At 40.3% G+C, this 22,527-nt stretch overlaps 2 protein-coding genes across 2 annotated transcripts; both read right to left on the reverse strand.

Annotated features, from left to right (window-relative positions):
- Positions 1–8: 8 nt before the first annotated feature.
- Positions 9–9,184, reverse strand: LOC131224655 (pentatricopeptide repeat-containing protein At3g06430, chloroplastic). The gene is made up of 4 exons (XM_058219930.1): positions 9,111–9,184; positions 3,649–3,762; positions 3,183–3,557; positions 9–1,347 (listed from the first exon to the last, which is right to left on the reverse strand). The coding sequence occupies exons 3-4, from the start codon at positions 3,543–3,545 to the stop codon at positions 250–252; spliced, it is 1,461 nt and encodes a 486-aa protein (XP_058075913.1). The 5' UTR covers positions 3,546–3,557; positions 3,649–3,762; positions 9,111–9,184; the 3' UTR covers positions 9–249.
- A 2,010-nt stretch (positions 9,185–11,194) lies between these two features.
- Positions 11,195–22,279, reverse strand: LOC131224654 (26S proteasome regulatory subunit 7A). Its single transcript, XM_058219928.1, has 10 exons — positions 22,118–22,279; positions 20,515–20,596; positions 20,119–20,210; positions 19,941–20,018; positions 19,784–19,845; positions 17,185–17,329; positions 15,328–15,546; positions 15,008–15,189; positions 14,301–14,476; positions 11,195–11,614 (listed from the first exon to the last, which is right to left on the reverse strand). The coding sequence occupies exons 1-10, from the start codon at positions 22,205–22,207 to the stop codon at positions 11,457–11,459; spliced, it is 1,284 nt and encodes a 427-aa protein (XP_058075911.1). The 5' UTR covers positions 22,208–22,279; the 3' UTR covers positions 11,195–11,456.
- Between the last annotated feature and the right edge of the window lie 248 nt (positions 22,280–22,527).

Consider the following 22,527-nt stretch of genomic DNA (forward strand, 5'->3'; position numbering starts at 1 on the left):
AATTGAGACCGTAGTTCAACAGGTAGACCGGGTGCATTTCAACATTGAAATCTTCAGTTCAAACCCAGCATATCTAAAAGACAGGCAGTAATTGGCAATGAATTCGATGTTTGAACCAGTAGCCAAATTACCCGCTTTTTGGAAATTCCTACTCCTGTGATGAGTGTAGAAAATTGGAAATTTTCTCACAGAGTCATCCATCATCCTAAAATAGTCCTCCATGTTGTCAATCAAACATCAACCCAAAACTCAACCATTACCACCCATCTTCTGTTTCTCCTGCTCCAAATCATAGATTTTGTCGGTCATGCCTTCCTTAGCATACGCCTCGATCATGATTGAAAAAGTCGTCAAATCCGGCTGGAAATGCCTATCCTTCATACGCGTGAAGACCCTCTCCATCTCCATCAAATCCTCCGCCTTTGCACATGCAGAGATCACCGCATTATAGAATGAGGTATTTGCGGGTATCTCCAACCTCTCTGCCAGTTGGATGCTGCTGACCACTTTATGGAAGAGACGTGCATTGCTGTATCCATTGATGACGCAGCAAAAGGTCTTGGTGTCCGCTTTCATCCCCTCAGCACGCATCTGATCAAACGCATACTCCATGTGCTTTGCGTCCCCAACATCAGCAAATGCCTCAATCACGTTATTATAAGTTGAGGTCGTCCATGGAAACGCCAGCTTGCGCATGTATTCCAACACGGCCGTCATTTTGTCATACATATGTTTCTTCCCATATGCGCTGATCAGGATGTTGAACGTGCGAGTTTCTGGCTCAATCCCAATGCTGCGGAACTTTTCGTACCATTTCTCCATTGCTTCAATCTGACCCTTATTGCCAAACAGCCCCAAAATGATATTCATCGTCCAAACGTCGGGTTTGCACATGCTACTCTCCAGCATCCCAGACAACACTTTCTCCATCTTGTCGAATTTCCCCGCCTTGCCATAGCCACCCAAGACTATGTTTTGAGTGACTGTGTTTGGAGTTATCTGGCGGTCAGCCATTTCTTGGAAAAGGGTGTTGACGAGTTCAAATCGGGATGCTTCCACACAAGCCTTCAAGAGCGTGCTGTAGGTGAAGACATCGGGCTGGCAGAGGGGAAGAGTCTTCATATGGTTGAGGACTGCAAATGCATCTTCGAGGAGGTTATTCCGACAATATGCTGCTAGCAAGGCCGTGTACAGTGCTGCATTGGGTTCACAACCTTCTTCCACCATGGTATCGAAGAGCTTATGAGCACGATAGGGCTGCCCTGATCTTCCAAGGAGAACAAGAAGTTTCATGTATGTGCCTTCTCTGGGTAGATAGAACGGCTGCTCTCTGAGCATCTCAAACACCTGTGTGAAGTTAATTCATCAATTTGAAATTCAAGAATTCTATTACTTGGAATTTTTACAACTAGACAGTAACATATCCTTGAATAATCTGAGTAAAAGGAAGACATGCCACTGGTGCAACCACTCAATTGAAAGCAGTTCAGCACTAAAACATGGTATAAAGAAGAAGAGGTTTGCTACACCCACACGCGGAGTCCTACCATTCACATGCAGATGCAAGCACATGTGCCTATATGGTACATGCGTGCAAGGTCCAAGCTTTCCATCACACTATTTAGATCTTCTGACCTTGAAGTCAAGAGCCTTTCAATCAGCTGGGAAACTTTACAAAACAACCAGAGGGGCATCCATTCATTTGGTATGTGGTCCACCAAGGAATGAAATGGAAGATTTAAAAAGTGTAGCCTGCAGATGGACAGCTTGGATCTCAAACACATGTGATGTTCGCACGTGTGCTTGCGTGTGGATGGGCAAGGCATCACATGCATGTGGGCTTAGCTATATTCTATAAAGAAATGAGAAAGATGAGGCTTTCAATCATGGGAGATTGGGACCTTTTAGTCAACCATAATTGCAGTGCATTCAAAAAATTATCTCACGTATTGAAAATCCAGTTCAACATTAATGAGATTTTTTTACTGAAATTTTGAGAAGATGGCAAAGGCCCGCTTGGGCGTGCCAAAATGAGAACAAGCGAATGGCAGAAAGGGATTCAATTAGCCAACCCCAATCAGTTGGGATAAGGCTTAGATGATGATGATGAATTATCTTTTTTGGTGTATGATTGTATTCAAATCTCTTTTCCCCTTAGTATGCATGTACACGTGTTGTCTACATACGTGTGCGTGCGTGTGTAATGAAAACTTGAATTTTTGAAAGAGAAGCTACAAATAGAAAATACAAGGGAGTTGAAAAGAGGGGAAAGGAGGCCACGAGTGATCCTCCTCCATTCTTTTATATGTCCATTTAGCTGCATGTATCTAAATCCCATTCATGAGTGCCGCATACAAAGTTGTCAAAGAAATCCAACACATTTTGTTGGCTACAATGATCAGCATTATGAGTATCAATAGTGGTATTGAATAAGCACAACCACAGATTCGCATCAAAGGGCAAAGAGAGATCCCGCTGATTGCAAATCTCAATAGGAAAAAAAAGAAGAAAAGAAGTACAGGAGCTCTAAAGGTTAGAAATGGAACGAATCACCTGCAATTATCTTCTTGAATAACAAACTAAAGAAAAGTAAGATTACAAGACAAACTAACCTGTACGACCAGATGAGAACCTTGACCATTGTGACATTTAAATAACCTTAGCTATATATGTCATCTAAAGAACACAGTGAATCATTACAATCAAATATCTAGCGTTTTACATTTCTTGGAGTTTTTTAAATAGCAAGATACAAGGGGAACATAGTTAGCTTGGGCAAGCATTTTTTTTATGGAACTGTCCACCTTTAGTAATATGAACCATTCATCTAGTGGTCCCTGCCATGGATGGACAATGCTGCAAAAGAATCCCCCCATTGGACAATCCTAACGACCTAATGGTTTTCCTTCAAGTAGGTGGGTAATAAGAAAATATCATCCATCCATCCATATGTCATGTTGAAATGTTCACCGATCAGATGGATGGCTGGGATTGTTCAGTGGAGAAGATTTTTAATCCATCACCCATCAATGTTGCAACCCCATCAGATGAGCGCTCTGGATCGTTAAAAAGCGTAAATTTGCAAATTGCAATGAGAAAAGCAAAGATGGATAAGAGCATTTCTGCTGAAAATTATTATACTAATAATTAAAACTAAAAATATAGAAATATGCGTATGATACCTCAAGAGCATCTTCCCACTGCTTCTTTTCTATCTTTTCTGCTAAGGTTTCGGTTACAGTGCTAACCCATGCTTTGGCAGCCTTCTTATTGTCCATCTTCTTCTTCAAGTTCTTTATCGGCGATCTTGGTGAGTGAGGGAGAGAAGTCTCTGATATTCCAGGGAACTCACCTTCCTTCCAATGGCGCTTTTTAGTGAGGGGCGGCACATGTTTGGGGCCAGGTGGGCCTGGGGAGGATGGTGCATGCCTTTTCAGCTGAGAACCGAAGGCACAGAGAATAAAACTAGTCTTGATCTTGAAATGTTCATTCCTTTTTATGGTGGGATGAGAGAGAGAAGAAAATGAAAAAGGACACCCAGACATTGCTTGAAAATCCTGTTGAAGGTGATGAAAGTGATCTGAGCTTATAAGAGTGGAAATGGAATATGGCAAAATTAACATTGGTTTGAAGAAAAGTCACTTTTACCTTTGGATATTTTCTGGTAGTGCCTCAAATCCATGCCATTATATGCTGAAGACTTGAGAATTGTCAACTGATCAAGCTCAAGTCTTGTGGTGCTCCCGTTTCCAAACTAAGGCCCTGTTTGCATGACAATCTAGAAATTAGTTTTTGGGAACTCAATTATGTGGAAATGCATTTTTTTTTTCTTTCTTTCTTCTTCTTTTTTCTTTTTTTCTTGTTTTGAGAGGTATGTGGAAATGCAGTCTTGGGAACACAATCTCTAAGGGCCAGTTTGGGACGGCGCAATAGAGTGGATTAGGAGGGATAGGATATGATTTAAGGTAATGATGGCACTTGTTAGTGGTTGTCCATGACTTCCACCGGTTTGCAAAATCCCGGGACAGTGTGGAAAGCATGTTTGGATGGATCGGAATATCCTGGGACTAACTGAAATATCCGTATGGGTTGGTGGATGGGATTTGCTTATCCTGCAGCTGAAACACACGGTCTGTTTGAGAAATATACCAATCAGATGTCCCAACATGGCAAATCAGCTGCCGAGCTCTACATGTAAAGACAATCAACCTGACGGTTGTCATCATCGATGGATCATGATAAATAGGGGTATAAAGACGAGAACCCCTGTTTCGATTTTACGGTTAAGCTAGCCTAACGCTCAAATACACATGCCGTCAAAGTCCCATGAATCTCCAGGGACCCAACACCGGGGTTTCGTTCACCGTCATAGGGAGATATACAACTATAGGAAGATCTCAGAAATTGGGCAAAATTCATTGAATCGAAGAACGAAATTACAATGCACATACCTTTCCACGCCAATCTCCCTGAATTTGCAACAACCCCCTTTCCTACTCCACACACAATACAAAAACACCTTAGGATGAAGCAAACGATGGCGGAACTATATAGGCGATCATCGTCCATCCATCAATCCTCATGCTTGGATGGAGGGCCTGTAGACGACGGGACCGGACATTGGTCGTCTTCATCAAGTATGGATAGCGAATACAGGCGAGGGATTCAACGGGATTTGGAAATCTCCTCAAATCCCTCATCTTAACGCAGGGATGGGCTTGAGGAAGACGGGATGGGACGCAGTTCTTATACCAGACGTGCAGATGAAAACCCACTTATATGCATGGGATACAACGGTTCCGCGCAAAATTATATCCCAAAGGGCGCGTGAGATTTGGCCGTGGGATCGCGTGATCCCATCCCACCTATTCCCATCCAAACCGTCCGTCCAAATAGGCCCTTATCAAACAACTAATACACCATCTTCTGTTTGTTGTATTCAATATAGTGGTCGTAATCTACCAAATCATGCTTGATTTGTGTTTAATTAGAGGTTATTTGGTTGGCTTTCAGCAGGTGTAGCTGACTGATGACATTCTTATCAAACAACTAATACACCATTGAATGCATGGTCAAAATATAAATTATGATTTTTTTACATTTTTTCTTATTTTCCCAATAAAGTTTCAATTTTTTTTGGGGGGGCTAAAATGTTTTTGGCTTATATGAGCACATGTTGTCCAATATGGTTCAATATGCCTTACCATATAAATTTTGGGCCTAGCTAATACGCCCCATTATATCGACATTTGAATCCTTGATTCATGGTTCTAAATATCGTTTGAGTCATCTTTTGGTGGGTAAAGAAATAACAAACCAAAACAAATTGAAATGATACAAATTAAGATGAATCACACCCGTTTCGATTGCCAAGCGATTTTCACTCCGAAACCGGTATTTAAAACCATGGGGGTTATGCCCCAAATCCCTTCCAGATTAGAGGATCCCAGCCCCCAACCAAAGATTAGTCCTTATGAGATATCTGGACTTGCTACATTGAAGTAAGTCTCAGAAAATTCTATGGTGTTGGTAACTGCATTATGCTGCATTGGCCTTTCATAAAATGATCTTTTCAAACATTGGCATCCAAACAATATTATAAGGAAAAATAGAGAATGAAAACAATCATCCAAGCAACATTCTTAGATAAAATAAGTTCTTAGGGCCTGTTTGGACGGACAGTTTGGATGAGATTAGGTGGGATGGGATCACGCGATCCCACAGCCAAATCTCGCGCGCACGTTTGGGATAGAGTTTTGCGCGGAACCGCCGTTTCCCATGGATATAAGTGGGTTTTCATCTGCACGCCTGGAAAAAGAACTGCGTCCCATCTCGTCTTCCTCGAGCCCATCCCTGCGTTAAGAGGAGGGATTTGAGGAGATTTCGAAATCCCGTCGAATCCCTCGCCCGTCTTTACTATCTGTACTCGATGAAGACGACCAGCGTCCGGTCCCGTCGTCTACAGGCCCTCCATCAAAGCATGGGGACTGATGGATGGACGACAATCACCTATATAGTTCCGCCATCGTCTGCTTCATTCGGGGGTGTTTTTGTATTGTGTGGGGAGTAGGAAAGGGGGTCGTTGCAGATTCAGGGAGATTGGTGTGGAAAAGTATGTGCGTTGTAATTTCATTCTTCAATTCAATGAATTTTGCCCAATTTCTGAGATCTTCCTATAGTTGTATATCTCCTTATGACAGTGAACGAAACCTCGGTACCGGGTCCCTGAAGATTCATGGGACTTTGACGGCATGTGTATTTGAGCGTTAAGCTAGCTTAATCGTAAAATCGAAACAGGGGTTCTTGTTTTTATACCCCTATTTATCATAATCCATCGATGATGACAACTGTCAGGTTGATCGTCTTTACATGTAGAGCTCGACAATTAATTTGCCATGTTGGGATCTCCAAAGATTCATACATCTGATTGGTATATTTCCTAAACTCATGCATTCCCAAACAAACCGTGTGTTTCAGCTGCAAGATTGGCAAATCCCATCCGCCAACCCAAACAGATATTTTAGTTAGTCCCAGGATATTCCAATCCATCCAACATGCTTTCCACAGTCCCGGGATTTCACAAACCGGTGGAAGTCATGGACAACCACTAACAAGTGCCATCATTACCTTAAATCTTATCCCATCGCTCCTAATTTACTCTATTGCGCCATCCCAAACTGGCCCTAAAAGAAAAAGTGATGGCTTTCCCCTTCTTCAAATTTTCCAAAAATTGTCCACTCACTCTACTTCAATTTGCCAAATCCCACTCAAAACTTGTGTTTTAAACCTCAAAGTCCTACATCTAATTTCAAATGAATTTCTAAGTTTCTTCTATTCACGAAATGAGAAAAAGAATTGAACCTATATTGTGCAAATGCACGGCCCTCATATCATACAATTCCCCTCTCTCCAACCAGTGCTGTAAAACCCAGATCACAATCTAACTGTTTTTGTTCGCATCACGATCCAACAGTAGGATCAACCGGTTCGACCAATGAAGTCAACATAAATCATACTTAAATTAAATATAAATACAAAAATAATAAAAACCACCCTGATTGAAAATTCCTAACCCATCAACAGGTGGCCCAAAAGTAGACGGTTAAAAAAGTTACAACAATGGTTCACATTCATCAGAGAGAAGGCTGAAAATTCTCAAGCTAGGATCTTCCAATCTAGGTGATTTTTACTGCATCGACCATTTAGGACGAGGCCCGGAACTTGGATGATGACCCCACACAGAAAACCCAAATAATTGGACCATCTAACCATACACCCAAGTGTATAATTCATATCTCAAACTCAAAAAAGAAAAAAGAAGGAAAGAAGAAGAGGGAAAAAAAAAAAAAGACAAATAGAAGACGATGACGACGCATTTGTTATGTAATAGCTTACGGTGTGTTTGGGTGCACCAAATTTCATTAAATATCATGGAATTCGCACTGAATTAGACTGACTACTCATGAAATTTCATGACATTTGGTGCAATCAAACACACCCTTAGGGATTGTTGGATGCATGTAAGTTTCTAGGTTGTAAAGTCACATACATATTGCCTGTTTGAATGTAAGTTATAAGTCATTTACAGGCAAGTCATTTTTTGTGTTTGGGTTAAAGCTGTAAGTCAGTTACAAGTCAGCAGTTGTGTATTCACACAAAGCAGAGCTTGTAGTAGGGAATCATTCCAAAATGTTATAATCCCATAAAGAAAACTTCTTAGCACAAAATAAAGCATTTTGTTAAGCCCATTTAGATGAATATTTGAGCTAATTCTTATACTAAACCAACTATCAAGTAGGCCATAAAAGTGGACCCACGTATTTTATTTTTTTCAATGTAATGCGGAGAAGTAACTTAATATAAGCAATCAGTAAACTTAAAATATTAATAATAAATCCAATATGCAAATGATAGTTATTAATGTCCACTCTTGGTCATCCTTGACGGGCCACCATATGAGCCGATTTGTGGGGTCCACTGTTCCCTAAGTGGTCTCATGCGTCCACTTTTCACTACGTGGTCTCATGCAAACCATATGACAATTGATAGAGCCATCAAGGCTTGATGTACTTGGTGTTTGGTTTTCTACATGAATAAACCCATGATTATAATCACATTTAGTGGGACCCACTAGACCAATGATTGGCTCATGTCGGCTCCACCCATACGTGCCACATCGAGGGCTACACCTTAGGCAAGTATCAAATCGTCATTTAAAGAGGCCCATAATCGTGCAAACCCAATGTGCTCTTCTCAAATGAGCTAAGGAAAACACATCTAGGATGGGCCTACGCATCCATCACCACTGTGGGGCCCACAAGCTTTGTAATGAAATGGACGGCATGAACGGGTCGTTGCAGGAACAGGGACTGTTACATGCTGTCCCCATCCAGATGTGGGTTTCAAAACACAAGGATTTGGTTAATGGGCCTTTCTTCTATGTGCAGGCATTGGATGGCAGATGAACAACAATCATTGTTGTTCATCAACCACAATCGATGGGATTTAGTGGTGAACACCACGGAATGAAATGGAGGCCCCACAATCTGGCCTGAAATCCTCAAAGCCCAAGCAAACACATCCAAGCCGAGTCCGCAGGCCCATTTTCGATTCTTCCTTCTTCCCCAAATCTCACAACCCAAACACCACTCCCGTCCTCTCATCTCCTAATCAGACATTCACCACCGCACTTCAATTTCACAGCATCCGGCGACTGCAAGCCATCCATCATCCCCCAGCATTGACGCCGTACTCCGGCGGCTGCTGACCCACGTCTGGCAGTGACCTTTTCAAGTTGTTTTGGGCAGCCATGGCTGCCGGAGCACGTGCCGGTCTCAGGAGCGGCGATTGTTTTTTAGTTGCCAGCGGCCACGGTGCCAATGCTTTTCATCTCCCCCCTCTTCTCCTCTTTTTTGAAAAATTAGAACGCTGGCTTGTAAGTCACTTACAGGGAATTGACTTCTCACCCCCAACCCCATGAAATTTCCTGGCAGTTATGGCTTAAGTGACTTAGATTTGATTTCCTCAACCAAAACACCACTTACAGGCATCCAAACGACCCCTTAAAAAGAAGAGAAGAAAAGAAGGCGAAGAAGGAAGAAGATACATACTCTTACAGCTGGAGTAGAGGAGAGGAGAGGAGAGAGAAACCATTTTAACAGATATCAATCCTCATCTCTTCCCCTATTTGTAGCTTTCTCAGTGTTTATTATTATTATTATTATTTTATTTTTTATTTTATTTTGAGTTTTTACATACAGCGTCCTCTCTTCTTGCTATATGCTATATAAAACCCTCAGTTTTTTATATTTTCAAGTAACCCCTCTTCATTTTCATATACTTTTGCAAAACCCGCTATGCTTAGGTTCCGGTAGAGCTGACGTTGAAGGGACCTTTGGCAATTAATTTTGACTACTTACCATTAAAATGACTCTTTAACCCTTTTTCTGGGGATGACAAATTTTCATATTTACCCTATCTAAATATGAAAGATTATCCACAACATTTGGACAACTTAATCCATTATTTAGATGCTTGGATCAAATTCTATAGACCGCTCATTAATGGACAGTCTAAATCATGTGGCCATACTGGGTAAGATGACTGAGCGATTTGGATGCCAACCAAAATGAAATCTCACCTATATCTACAAAATTAAGGACAAAAGTGTCATTTTATGGCCAACTGCACCCGTGAAGCCGATATCGGATTGCAGGTTACTCAGTAGGCTCTTATCTTACCAAGTAAACTTAGTTGGGGCACTGTGAATGTATGTGGTTTATCTACACCGTCCATCCATTTTTCTAGCTCATTTAAGGGGTTGAGCCCAAAGTTTAAGTATATACAAAGCTCAAGTGGATCATATCACTGAAAAAGTGGAAATAATGACTTTCACCGTTGAAACCTTTCTAGGCCCCACAGTATTGTTTATTTGTCATCCAACCTGTTCATAAGATCATACAGACATGGATGAAGGTAAAACAAAAATATAAGCTTGATCCAAAACTTCCGTGGCCCCCAAGAATTTTTCAATAGTAGAAGTTCAATTCACATAGTTACCTGTATTGTGGTCCATTTTATCTTTGGATATACTTCATTTTTTGGTTCAAGACATAAATTTAACTGATAAAATGGATGGACGGAGTGGATTAAATACATAAATCATGGTGAACTCCACATAGTTTACTCAGTACACTAAGCGTACTGAGTTACTCAGTACGCAATCCGCTTCCCCATGAAGCTAACCATAGTGTATTAAGACCATGTATGAAAAAGGGACAGGTTATTCAAAATTACTAAAATAAAGAGGTTTTTTGGCATGCAGTAAAAAGAGAAGATGGTTTATGTCAAAAACTCAGGACCTCGGCATTATTTCAAAAGACGTGCAAAATTTGTGCATTTTTTTTCATAGTAGTAGTCAAATTAATGTATCCAAATTATCATAACTAGTGTAGATATATTATGAACCAAAAATTAATCTTATCTAATTATCTAATTATGAAATTGGTGGAAATTTATTTGACGATTAGAATTTTAAAAAATAAAATAAAATATCCAAAGGTCCTATTTCCACTAACAAGTGTCCATGAATCAAAGGTTCTGATTGCCAATCTGATCATCCATCAAACTGCCGGAGTATCGAAGTTTTCCTCCTAGCGCAACTTGAATTACCTGTCCACCACGATTTCTCAATGCCAATGCCTGCGTATCATCCATCAAACTGCCGGAGTATCAAAGTTTTCCTAGTAGCGCAATGGGGCACAGGACAGGCTCCTTACTGGCTACGAAGCCGCATGGTGGTCTGCAACCGGTTTCTTTTTTCTTTTTTGTGAGAACCGCAAGAATATATAACGGAGACGGATCAACCATCCGTGTTCTCTTTTTTATTGCTCTGTATTGGGGAATATGGTTTGAATCCATGATTGTGTCTTGAGTTGGGTTAAGCTCCGATCATGCGCCCAAGTCCATCGAGATTACTCTAATCAATGCCCATCACATGCAGATGTTACAACATCTAACTGCAACGGGGCCCAGAGTACTATAAATGGTACATCCATTCCATCCATCAGATTAACCTGTCAAGTGCAGCTGCAGCCCAACACTTAACTCACACATCAGACTGCTTAGATGTGCAGCTAGAAAACTAGATAATGCTCCAACAACAGGATTTTAACCCTATATAACGGAAACGCTCTTTTTGTGTAACTATTTAAGTTATTTTCGTGACCTTAAGAAATTTGGGGTTGCCAGCCAGTACTAAGGAGACCAGAACACCATCTGCTCTTGTAAATCCAACTAACGGCAGTTACAGATATCCAAAAAAACAAACCAAACAAAGAAGGCAGGCAAGGCCCCTTTTACACACGATTTTCAACTGATGAATTGGCAGCCAACACATTGCGGGGCAAACAGGATCAAGTCATGAAAGGCCAGGGTAAAGCAGTAAGCAGTCTCGGTCAGTTGTAGACCATGTACTTGGGAGTTGCACTAAATTTCTGATATCCTTTGATGACCTTGTTGACTGCATCCAAGAAATCTTTCTCCGTCACTGTCTTTCTCCGTGCTCGGATTGCATACATGCCCGCCTCAGTGCATACACTCCTGATGTCCGCCCCTGTCCGAATACATAGCCAAAGTTTTTTTCAAAAATAATAATAATAATAATAAAAGAAAGAATAGAAAATGGTAAAATACAAGTTGTCCTACAAGGTTGTTTTAATGATTCCTTCAATTTTGATGGATGAATTCAATTATCAAGTCTTCCTCAGATTTAAAATTGAGGACACAGAAAGTATGACATGATGTCTGCATGAGTAATAATAGCAGAAAAAGCCCTGATTCTTGGTGTCATTTCTGGTGTCAGTGTAAAATCATTGCCCAGGCATTGATGATGCTGGATTGTGCCATATATGCTTGCTACAATGCCTTATGTCATGTGCACGTTGTGTTCATGAAGCTATACATGAGGTCAGATAGGTCCACATAACCAATCTGCACATGAGCATGCATGCACATGCACAGGCGCGCACATATTGTCATCACCTTCACCACCTTTGTCATTGTCTTAGTCTTTCTCCCATCTAAGTGGAGTTGGTTTCTAAATAATAGATTGGCAAAAGTTCTACAAATAGCTGCCTGACAGAAAACCACCTGTATTTTTTAATGGGCTATTCGAACCGGCCATGGCAAAGACTCAAATTGACACCACTGGCATGACTGCATGATCGCACCCAATATTGAACCCCAGCCAAACTATAAACGCACATCTGAAAGGGTGGGCCATGAAAGGCAAAGAGGCTAAAAGCACGAATCACACCAGGCATGAAAGGTAATGCTCTGGTTGGATGCTCAAAATCATAGGTAGCCCACCAATATACATGTTACCAACACAACTGGCATGCTAAGATGGCAAGGCTCCACATGAAACCCTAGCACAACACTATTCTGGACCACTCGCATAGAGAATTTGCAAACAATTGGCGTATAGAGCACAGTGCCTGACCTTTAAAAAAACATAAAATAAAAAATAGAGCACATAGTGCCTGAAGAGTCTGTTGAGCCATGACAGAAGATGTCCAGTATACATGGAAAGAAAGCAATCCCGGAATAGGACATTATCTTCGTCAAGGGAGACAGATTAAGGGTGTCAAACAAGGATGGGACAATGTTCTTTAGAGAGAGTGGTTAAGGGAGTTTTGTCTTGCAACAAGGTTACTTGGGTTATATAGCTTGATACAAAGAAAGGGTGTTTGCCAGTTGGGTCTTGCTATGAGTTCATAAGGGAGAATATAGTACTAAGTATCATCTTTCAACAAAATCTAGAGGAGCTGTTTGTGATTGACCCTTTTGAGTAGTTTGGGCCTCAAGAGAAGTACCAAATATCATCTTTCAACAAAAACTTTACGAGCAGTTTGTGATCAACCCTTTTTGAGTATTTTGGGTCTCAGGAGAAGTGTATATCTCTTTGAACAAGTTACATTGAAGGGTTTGTAAAAATTTATCTCCATGAAGTTCTTCAATTTCCTTCTATTCCTCATCATTGAAGGGTTTGTAAAAATTTATCTAAATTAAGTTTTTCAATTTCCTTCTATTCCTCATCTTTGAAGGGTTTGTAAAAATTTATCTCCATGAAGTTCTCAACCAAGCCTTCCTTCTATTCCTCATCACTGAAGTGAGTTCTGGTGTCAAATGTTTGTATCTACCAAAAAAAGCCTTAACTAGAATCAAACACCTCATTCTATAACTTCCTCAGCTTCTTATGTTTTTCGCTAGAACAAGCGAAGTTAGTATCCATTATCCAATGATGACACTTCTCTAGATCACATATCATGTGTCAATACAACGAGTGAAGAAATGAAGGCCTGGTAAAAGCTTAGTTGCAAGATCCTTCTAAGTGGTGTTCCTGCTTCAAATCCCTGCTTAGACCTCTGTTTCCTACATATTTATACTTGTTTACATTTTAAAAGAGTTGCTTACCTGCTGCTATACCCAAATTTGTCGCTGCTTCGCTTCCCACTTCATGCAACTATAGATGAAAGAATGGTCCAAGGGACTATTCATTCAATTAACCAAAAATAGGTGAAGACTCCTATGTGTTTCGCACAATTTAAAAAGGTGGGCAGCTAATCCTACTCACATGTGGCACTCTAATGTACAGCTAACCAGCTAGACCATCCAAACTGCAGGTGCCATTGAAGATGGCGCATATCTCTAAAATCATATTGATCAAGTGATAGTAACCATCCAATTCACAGCTCTTAAATGGATGACTATACTTAAAATAGTGAGCTTTCCAAATTCAAAGGGAAAAATCGGACAATATTATCTTCTCAGTGAAATTTTTAGGATATACTCAATCCATGGTGGGTTCGGCAATTTGAATGGTCTAGATTGAAGCACAACTACGGCATTCAAGTACACAACTAATACATGTCTCCACCATTTTTTTAAAATTTGCAAACTAACACCCACAATAACAATAAACAAAAAAGGTTCATAATCCATTATGGGTGTGTAATATAAACATCAAGCTTGTACCCAATGCATTCACAGAAGGTGTTGAGGTAAGTATGTTGTCAAAAGGTACATTGAATGTACAATAATTCAAGTCTAAAGACTTCCCTCGAAAAAGTCAACAAGACAATGCATTTAATGAATTGACAAGTAACAACAGGTCAAGGTGTTGGCTGCTGCAAATAGGTCGAGGCATACAACATAACACAGTTTTGTTCAAAAGATTTTATGATGCAGCAGCAACAGAGAAAAGAACGAGAGATGGACTCTTAGAAGCATTTGCTTACCAGTGGAGTTGGGGCAGAGGCGAGCAAGAAGCTCAAACCGGATATCCCTCTCACAATTCATTGTCCGTGTGTGGATCTTGAATATCTGTGTCCTGCTCTCCAGATCAGGCAGACCAAACTCAACCTTACGGTCTAGCCGTCCAGGACGCAACAATGCTGGATCTAGTGTGTCGGGCCTGACATGACAATAAAATACAAGGAAAAACAAAAGGGCAAATGGTGAGATGCATCATCAGCTTGTAGGTAAAAGAGAAACTTATGATTTTAATTTAGAACTCATCAGAATTCGAGCATGAAGGAAGCTATAAATAATTCCAAACTTCTATGAAAAATAGAAATTTCCAGTTTTCTTCATCAATTGGGCTACAGACTTGGCTCCAACCAAAATCATAATTTATAACAGATTACCATGAGTCCTAACAACGAGATTAGAGAGCTTGAGAAATTGTTGAAATAGATGGAATCATGGGAAACGGCTAATACAGACACTTCAGTCAAATCCTAGACAGCTTCTGAAAAAAAAAGTTTCCAGTGGAAAGAGATACAGCAGATACACTTCAGCATCAGTGTTAGGCCAACATGCTCCCCAACAATTGACAAAACAGTTGCATGATTAACAACAGGATAGAGCAGAGAAAACATGTGATCCAGGCAAACACAAGAACAAACAACAAATAGAAGGTTACGTAACAACTAATGCTGCTAACCTGTTTGTTGCCATCAAAACTTTGATGTTTCCTCGAGCATCAAAGCCATCGAGCTGATTCACAATTTCGAGCATTGTACGCTGAACCTCATTGTCTCCACCCACACCATCATCGAACCGAGCACCGCCTATCGCATCCACCTCATCAAAGAAGACAATGCAAGCCTTTTTTGATCGCGCCATCTACAGCACATAGAAAAGTTTGGTAAATGGTAAAAGCAAAAATGGATTGGCAGATCATTTGAACAGAAATAACTGTAAGAAAACCATCTTTTTCTATCTTTGCTTAATAAATTCTTGAAATGTCATAATAGTAGCAACCTGGAAAAGCTCGCGAACCATCCGAGCCCCCTCTCCAACATATTTCTGAACAAGCTCACTTCCAATAACACGAATAAAGCAGGCATCAGTTCTGTTGGCTACAGCTCTAGCTAGTAAAGTTTTGCCTGTTCCTGGAGGACCGTAGCAGAGCACCCCCTTTGGAGGATCAATGCCAAGCTTCACAAATTTCTCTGGATGGAGCATGGGGAGTTCCACAACCTATAAAAAAAAATAATAATAATAAAAGACAGCATCACAACAATAAGGAAAGAAGTACAATAAAGTGTACCTGGAGTGGCATCTATAAATCATTCAACAAATATCCTAAATCTAAAAACCTAAGTGGCTACTTGATTGTTGCAAGGAAAATATAAACCGGTAAAGACAGCCAAATCAAAGTTTTCATTTTTTGTCTAGTGAAGAAACCTTGGTGAGAAAAGATTCAGCTAAAAATTTGTTCTTTTTCTTCACCAGGGAGCAATGACCAAAAAGCACCCCTAAACTCCCTAGAGGCTCATTGATTTCTGCCTCAATATGTGAACAAGATGAAACTCATATCATGCTAACTAACCACTAGCCTTGAACATTAAACAGAAATGTAATTTTCCCCCTTTTTGTAGGCCAGGACTCAGGAATCTGGAGCGACTCGTCCTAAACCATGTATGGACATGGAAAACTAGGGTGAGACTCACCCTGAAGCAGGAATAGCTGGTTACCCAACCCAGCCAGTCGACGGCCGAGTAAAGTTTGACACCGGTGGGTCTTAGGTTGACCAGCCTGGTTTGAGAACTATGCTTCTTCAATAATCTTCATGTAAAACTTTCCACAACAAATCATTTTTGTGCATAAGATTACTCAATTACTTGAAGGTGTACTATTGCTCTTTTCTTAAGAAAGACAAGATACCGTGCATCAATAGCGTCTTAATTCACATAGGTTAAAATCCTGTCCAGAACATCTCTTAGGAATATCTTTCCTAGTGGGCATCTTTTGAGGAAAAGATAAATATTCTCAACATCCATGATCTTTAAAGGAAATTAGCATAAGACATTGCAGGGAAAAGAATACTTCAATGCAGATTATCCAAGTGACTGGGCAAAGTTGACCCGGGTTTGTTCTAGGCCCAGTTTGTGAAGTATGCATCTTATAATCTGCATGTATGACATTAGTATTTTAAAAAAATCATGTTGAACTTTCCACGTTAGATCCTTTTTGAGTATGAGATACTTGATTACTATTTAATCTTCTTAAGACTGAAGAGAGTCTTTGCAGTAATAGTGCCTTAATTCCTGTATGTTAAAATGTTGCATCTCATGGAAGATTTGTGCCTAGTGAGCATCATTAGGGCATCAACATCCATAAATTTTTTTAATTGACATTCCCATCAGATACATTGAAGGGAAAATAATATTGACTTAGATTATCGAAGTGCTACTATTAGGAGATTCGAAGTCAAGATACTTGGTACAAACCAAAGAAGAATATGCAAAAGAATCATCGTACTTGAGCTAAAAGTTTTACACCATCAAATGTAACTGGAAGCCCAGACCAAAAAGATTAATGTTAATACATTAGTTAAAGTCATCAGTTTGACTTGAGAATATTATGAGTTATGACTAGTTCAATCAGCAACATATTGTCTACATGTCACTAATGTTTTACATAATAACATTGAATATGTCTTGGTATGTGTATATGGCTCTAACAAAACACGTGCACTTGTTGTCTTGGTAACATGTGAATGTGAATGTTATATCACATTTACAGCACTGGGTCCACCAGGTGCTTATACTAGAATGGGGAAAAAAGTTTATGCAAAAGCATTCTTATATGAGAATTATAATACTCATTACTCACTTCTCGCATCTTTTCAATCTGCTCCTTACACCCACCAACATCGTTGTATGTGACATCTGGTTTTTCTTCTACCGTCATCATGGTAACGCTCGGATCGATCTTTGGAGGCAAGGGAATTTGAATTTGGTATTTATTTCGATCGACCCTGCAACACAAAAGCACAGTCATCAAATAAAAAAGGATCAACAAAACAAGAACCATTTTACACCCATAAATAATAAATAACAATAACTGAAAAGACTGGTCCAATATTCAGACAATCACAGTGTAATCTTAATATGAACAACTTTTAAAAGAAAGTAATTTAAAAAGTCAACTATCATCAGCATAACCAAAGGAAATCCAATATTCAGAACAGCACAACGTAATTTCTACTTTGAAAGCATTAGCTGAATGCATTCTAGAATTGCCTTCAAAACTAATTCATAAAGGTTTTCTTTTTTAATGTTAGAGTTCCTTTTGGTGAATCACTATCTGATCCATCTACTTCTAATCTAGATAAAGCGGGCCTTCATGAGAAAGCATTCACCTTGATTTTTCATTTCAGTGCACTTTTAGGGCCCATTAGGTTGCATCTAGCAACAGCAGAATTAATTCTCAAGAATATTCTCCGGAATTGTTTTTTGAGAATTGAATTGCTTATGTGAAGAAGTGCATGTTTGGTAAACATCCATGAGAAAAACAATTTCCACATGAAAATTTCAATGGTGAGCATTGAATCCCCACTGTTTCCCATGGCATGGCCTACTTAAGTTCTTTGATCTACCTAATTTTGAGGGGTCAAACCCTAACATGCTATGGCAAAATGGATAGATGGAGTGGATGTTGCACAGTCATCACATTGGGCCCCCACAATGCTAAAGAGGCAGAGGTTGGGTTATAGGAAAGTCACGTCCTTCCGGCTTCTCCGGAGATGAGATTCGTTAAGCCCATGCACATGTGCAATGCTACTCATGTACACACCACGTGTTTACCATCACTGAGCATAGGTCTGAGATCCAATCAGTCCATTAGAAAGGCACCACTTTATTGATGCCCTAGCCCAAGAATCAGGTTGAGACACTGGTCAGGTGGGCCACAGTTTGCAAAACAAATTTACAGCTCTGAAACACTTGGCTAAAGTCTTCTAACCCATCCACCTATTTCCAATATTGTGGCCCACCTTTTGAGTGGACCAAAATGATTTTAGGGAGAACATGGTTGGACCAACCGGTGGATATACTTGATCTTGGACCTGACTACATGCCATGATGGCACATGTGTGGAGGTGTTCGTCTCTACACTCATGTGCAAACCTTCCAACAAGAGAGAGAGAGAGAGAGAGAGAGAGAGAGAGATCTTCGATTTTGTGAGTGCTTTTTGTGAGTTTGTAAAAAATGGAAAAAAATAATAATAATAATAACAATAAATTGTAGGAAACAGGGGTTAGGTGCTACAGGAAAAAAAACGGCAAAGTTGGAAAATTATTTTTAAAAATTGATTAATTAAGTGACTAACCAAACACACGTAAAGACTAAAAGTTATTTTCAGAATCAAAATCACAAATAAATAAATAATAACTTTTTTTAGCAAAGCCAAAAAGGCCCTTATGTTTCGATTTTGCTTTAGCGATTACAAGTGGTGACTAGTGCTTCAAGTGATGTCAATTTGTGCCTCTATGATGGCTAGTCCCAAAGCCAGGGTAAAAGAGTAAGGGTGTGATGTACGACAATTAATCACTTGCTCTAAAAGCTCGAACTGTTAGAATATGGCGAATTGATCCATTTATCTCATAGCCCAGGCCCCACATCTCATGGGCTATAGGACCTCCGCCGAACCCCCTTCGTGGGCACCAAATCACATGGGCCGCCCACCCCAAGTGTGTCCCCGCATCCTACGGGTTACCCCACTCGAGCCGGGTGTAAAACGCGCATTAATCACCTCTGATAAAGAGTCTCGAACACGAGACTTCCTCCGTGGGCCCCAAATCGCATGGGTCACCCACCCCGAGTGTGTCCCTGCATCCAACAGGTGACCACACTCGAGCCCAGTGTAAAAATGCCCCTGCATTAATCACCCCCGGTGAGGAGTCTCGAACACGAGACCTCTCACTCTAATACCAATTTGATGTAGGACAATTAACTGCTTGCTCTAAAAGCTCGAACTATTAGAGTATGGCAAATTAATTCCTTTATCTCATAGCCCATGCCCCACATCTCATGGGTTATAGGACCTCGGCCGAACCCCCTTTGTGGGCCCCAAATCACATGGGCCGCCCACCCCGAGTGTCCCTGCATCCCACGGGCTACCCCACTCGAGCCCACTATGAAATGCGCATTAATCACCCCTGGTAAGGAGTCTCGAACACGAGACCTCCCCTGTGGGCCCCAAATCGCATAGGTCACCCACCCCGAGTGTGCCTCTGCATCCAACAGGCGACCCCACTCGAGCCCAATGTGAAACTGCCCCTGCATTAGGGTGGTGTCAATTGTAATTGCATGTTCTATCATGAAATATCCAACTAAATCTAAAACATTGGAAAGCCATTTCCAAAAAAGAAAAGGGAAAGGAAGTAAAAGAAATAAAGATAGGAAACTGTAAAGTAGAAAATTGAACTGACCCGACACGCATGCCTTCTTCTATATCTGTTGGCGAAACTTTATCTCCCAAGCCAACGACAAACTGCAGTCATCAGAAAGAATTAGGTCCATCAATATGTGTTGAGTTTCTTATGTTATACCAACCTGAAATAACAAAGCATCGCATAGCAAACATACCTTGGCAATTTGTTTAACATTTATCACATACTTTGCATCATCAGAGTTCTGATTTATTATTTTTGTGCATCTCGCAACCTGCTCAAAACATGAATAAACATATATGTAAGGTCGAACAGCATGCCATGTATTCATAACAACAACAACATCAATAACAGGAAGCACTCTTAAAGATTACCTGAAGAGGCTGCTCCTCCTGCATCATTTGTTTATCAGAAACAAGATCCCATTGGCTGGGTGCAGCTAACCCAGTGTCCGACTCTTTTATTCCTGTTGTTTAAATGAAACCAAATTTTCCTATTCAAAAAGTGTTATAATGCAGAAAGGAGACTAACAATTTTTTAATTCTTTGGAGTAGATGCTGAGAAAAGCCGATAATGATGGAGAAAAGGAGAAATGCCTCCAAAAAAACAACTTGTAATGAAACTTCATGATATCAACTGACACGATGAAATGCCTCAATCATAGAACTAACTACATAATGATCTTCCATGCTCCCTAACCGTTCTAATGCTCTTAATTAAATAATAATAATAATAATAAAAAGGTGCCAAAATAAAACCAAGAAACATACCACACAAGTCATTAACCTTCTTGGCCATTTCCTTGATTTCCTTCTCCACCTTCTTTATGCTAGAAGAGTAAGGTCCCAAACCCTGCCATCAAACAATTCCAAGTGTCACAAAACATGAAGCAGCCACCTATTGAACACTGAACACAACGCCCTTAACCCACACAACCAACAAAGTGAGAGACAAAGAGAGAGAGAAGCAAAAGCTTACGCATTTGAAAACAGAATAAAAAGCCATTATGAATCAATGTGACAGATCCAAATCTATAAATAATAGGTTTGGGGGAAGCTGGAAACTGTGTTAAGTGTGCTTTTTAAAAAAATGAGTGGTGTGTCAGGCCCGTGCAGTGGTGCAACACAATGGCAACACTTCGAGGGCCCCAGCAGCAAGTTACCATCGCGGGCCTTCCCCCCACAAGAAATCAAGTGTGCATACATGGATGAAATTCTTCAAATATAACATGAGTTGAAAACTTGAAATTCCCTTTGAGGATAGTATAGTACCGATTGTTTCAAAATTCATAACCATCTGAATGATCAATTGAATGGTAGAAACATCCAGCAACTGAATTTTTTTTAACATTGGCCCATCCATGAAGTACCCCATCATTGAGCTGCTTTCCGGCAATCCCACATCCAACAAAATCAGTTCCTAGACAATATAGACTTCCCACTAGCTTATAGGGTTGATGTGTTCGGTTGATCATATCTTTATTATGAGACAGCTTGGGAATTTCGAGCTTCTATTTCCATTTACTCGAGGTGTCATGGGAAAATCTTATGATACGTTGGTGATAGACCCCATTCAAGGGTAAAATCTCCTCCTTTCTTCTCCAGACTGGTGATAAATGGTGATTCCAGTTACGCAGAGCTCATGGGAATCAAAGTCCAGGTCATTTAATGACATTTTGAGGGCACTCTAGTTGTTGAGGCAGACTCTAGGCTGTCCATGGCATGGGCTAAAGGCAGCACACCCAATTCGTAAAGGTAGGACAGCCGTTCTGTGAAGTGTGATTCCCTTTGTTCATGATATCACCTAAATGGAATCTTTTCGGGGTGGGTTAGACATGTTACTCAGGAAGCCAATTTATTTGCGGAAATTTTGGCAAAACATGTCCTTAGGCAGGTACTGCATCCCAAAATCTCCTGTCCATTGCCCTGATAGATAGTGTTTCTTTCCTGTCTTGTTTAATTTATTTTTTTTAATGCACAATCCAGAAACAGATAGAATCCATCATACAAAACTCTTTAAGTTATTTTTTTCTTTAAGATTTCATCTTTAGGGCCACAATCAACATCAATACAGATCAATAAGAGAAAAAACTAGGGAAAATTCTACTCCAAAAGGACGCCTCCAAGAACACGAAAATCACCAGAATTTCTACAATCTAAATCTGTTGCCGTGAAAACAACAACCTACAGTCAGGTATTCTTCAATCTAAAAACAGATCTAAGGCTAATATCAATACTGGCTGAGATCACCGATGCTTATATTCTAAAACAACAATAAGTACCAATTGAGGAGAAAAACAAACCCTAACCCTAACAGGACATCGAGATTTTAAAGATGGAAAATCAATGGAGAATTAGGGTTTTGGAACCGTACATAGGTTTTGAGGAGTGCTATGTCGTCTTCATCCAAAGGAGGAGGGTTTTTCTCATTGTTAATATCTACATCTTCTGGTTCGGGCGCCATCGTATCTGTCTCTCTTCCGATCCTTTTCTTTTTCTCTGCTCTGCTCTGCTCTGCTCTGCTCTGCTCTTCCGTCTTTTCTCTTCTTCTCGGGTAGAAGGGTCCGTGGAATATATTTATATAATGAGATAAAGAGTAGCTTGCTAGAATGGACTTCGCTGGCCTGATTAACGAGAACAGATCGCTACGTGGTATAAACATACATTACATCCACACCGTCCATCTGTTGCCTCGTCACATTTTCCACATGCAGTTTAATATTCAATCAAATCCACGAATTATGTGGGCCACACCATAGTAACGAGGTAAAATCAGACTGAAAT

This window comes from Magnolia sinica, chromosome 14 (genome assembly GCF_029962835.1).
Source record: "Magnolia sinica isolate HGM2019 chromosome 14, MsV1, whole genome shotgun sequence".
Taxonomy (NCBI): Eukaryota; Viridiplantae; Streptophyta; class Magnoliopsida; order Magnoliales; family Magnoliaceae; genus Magnolia; species Magnolia sinica.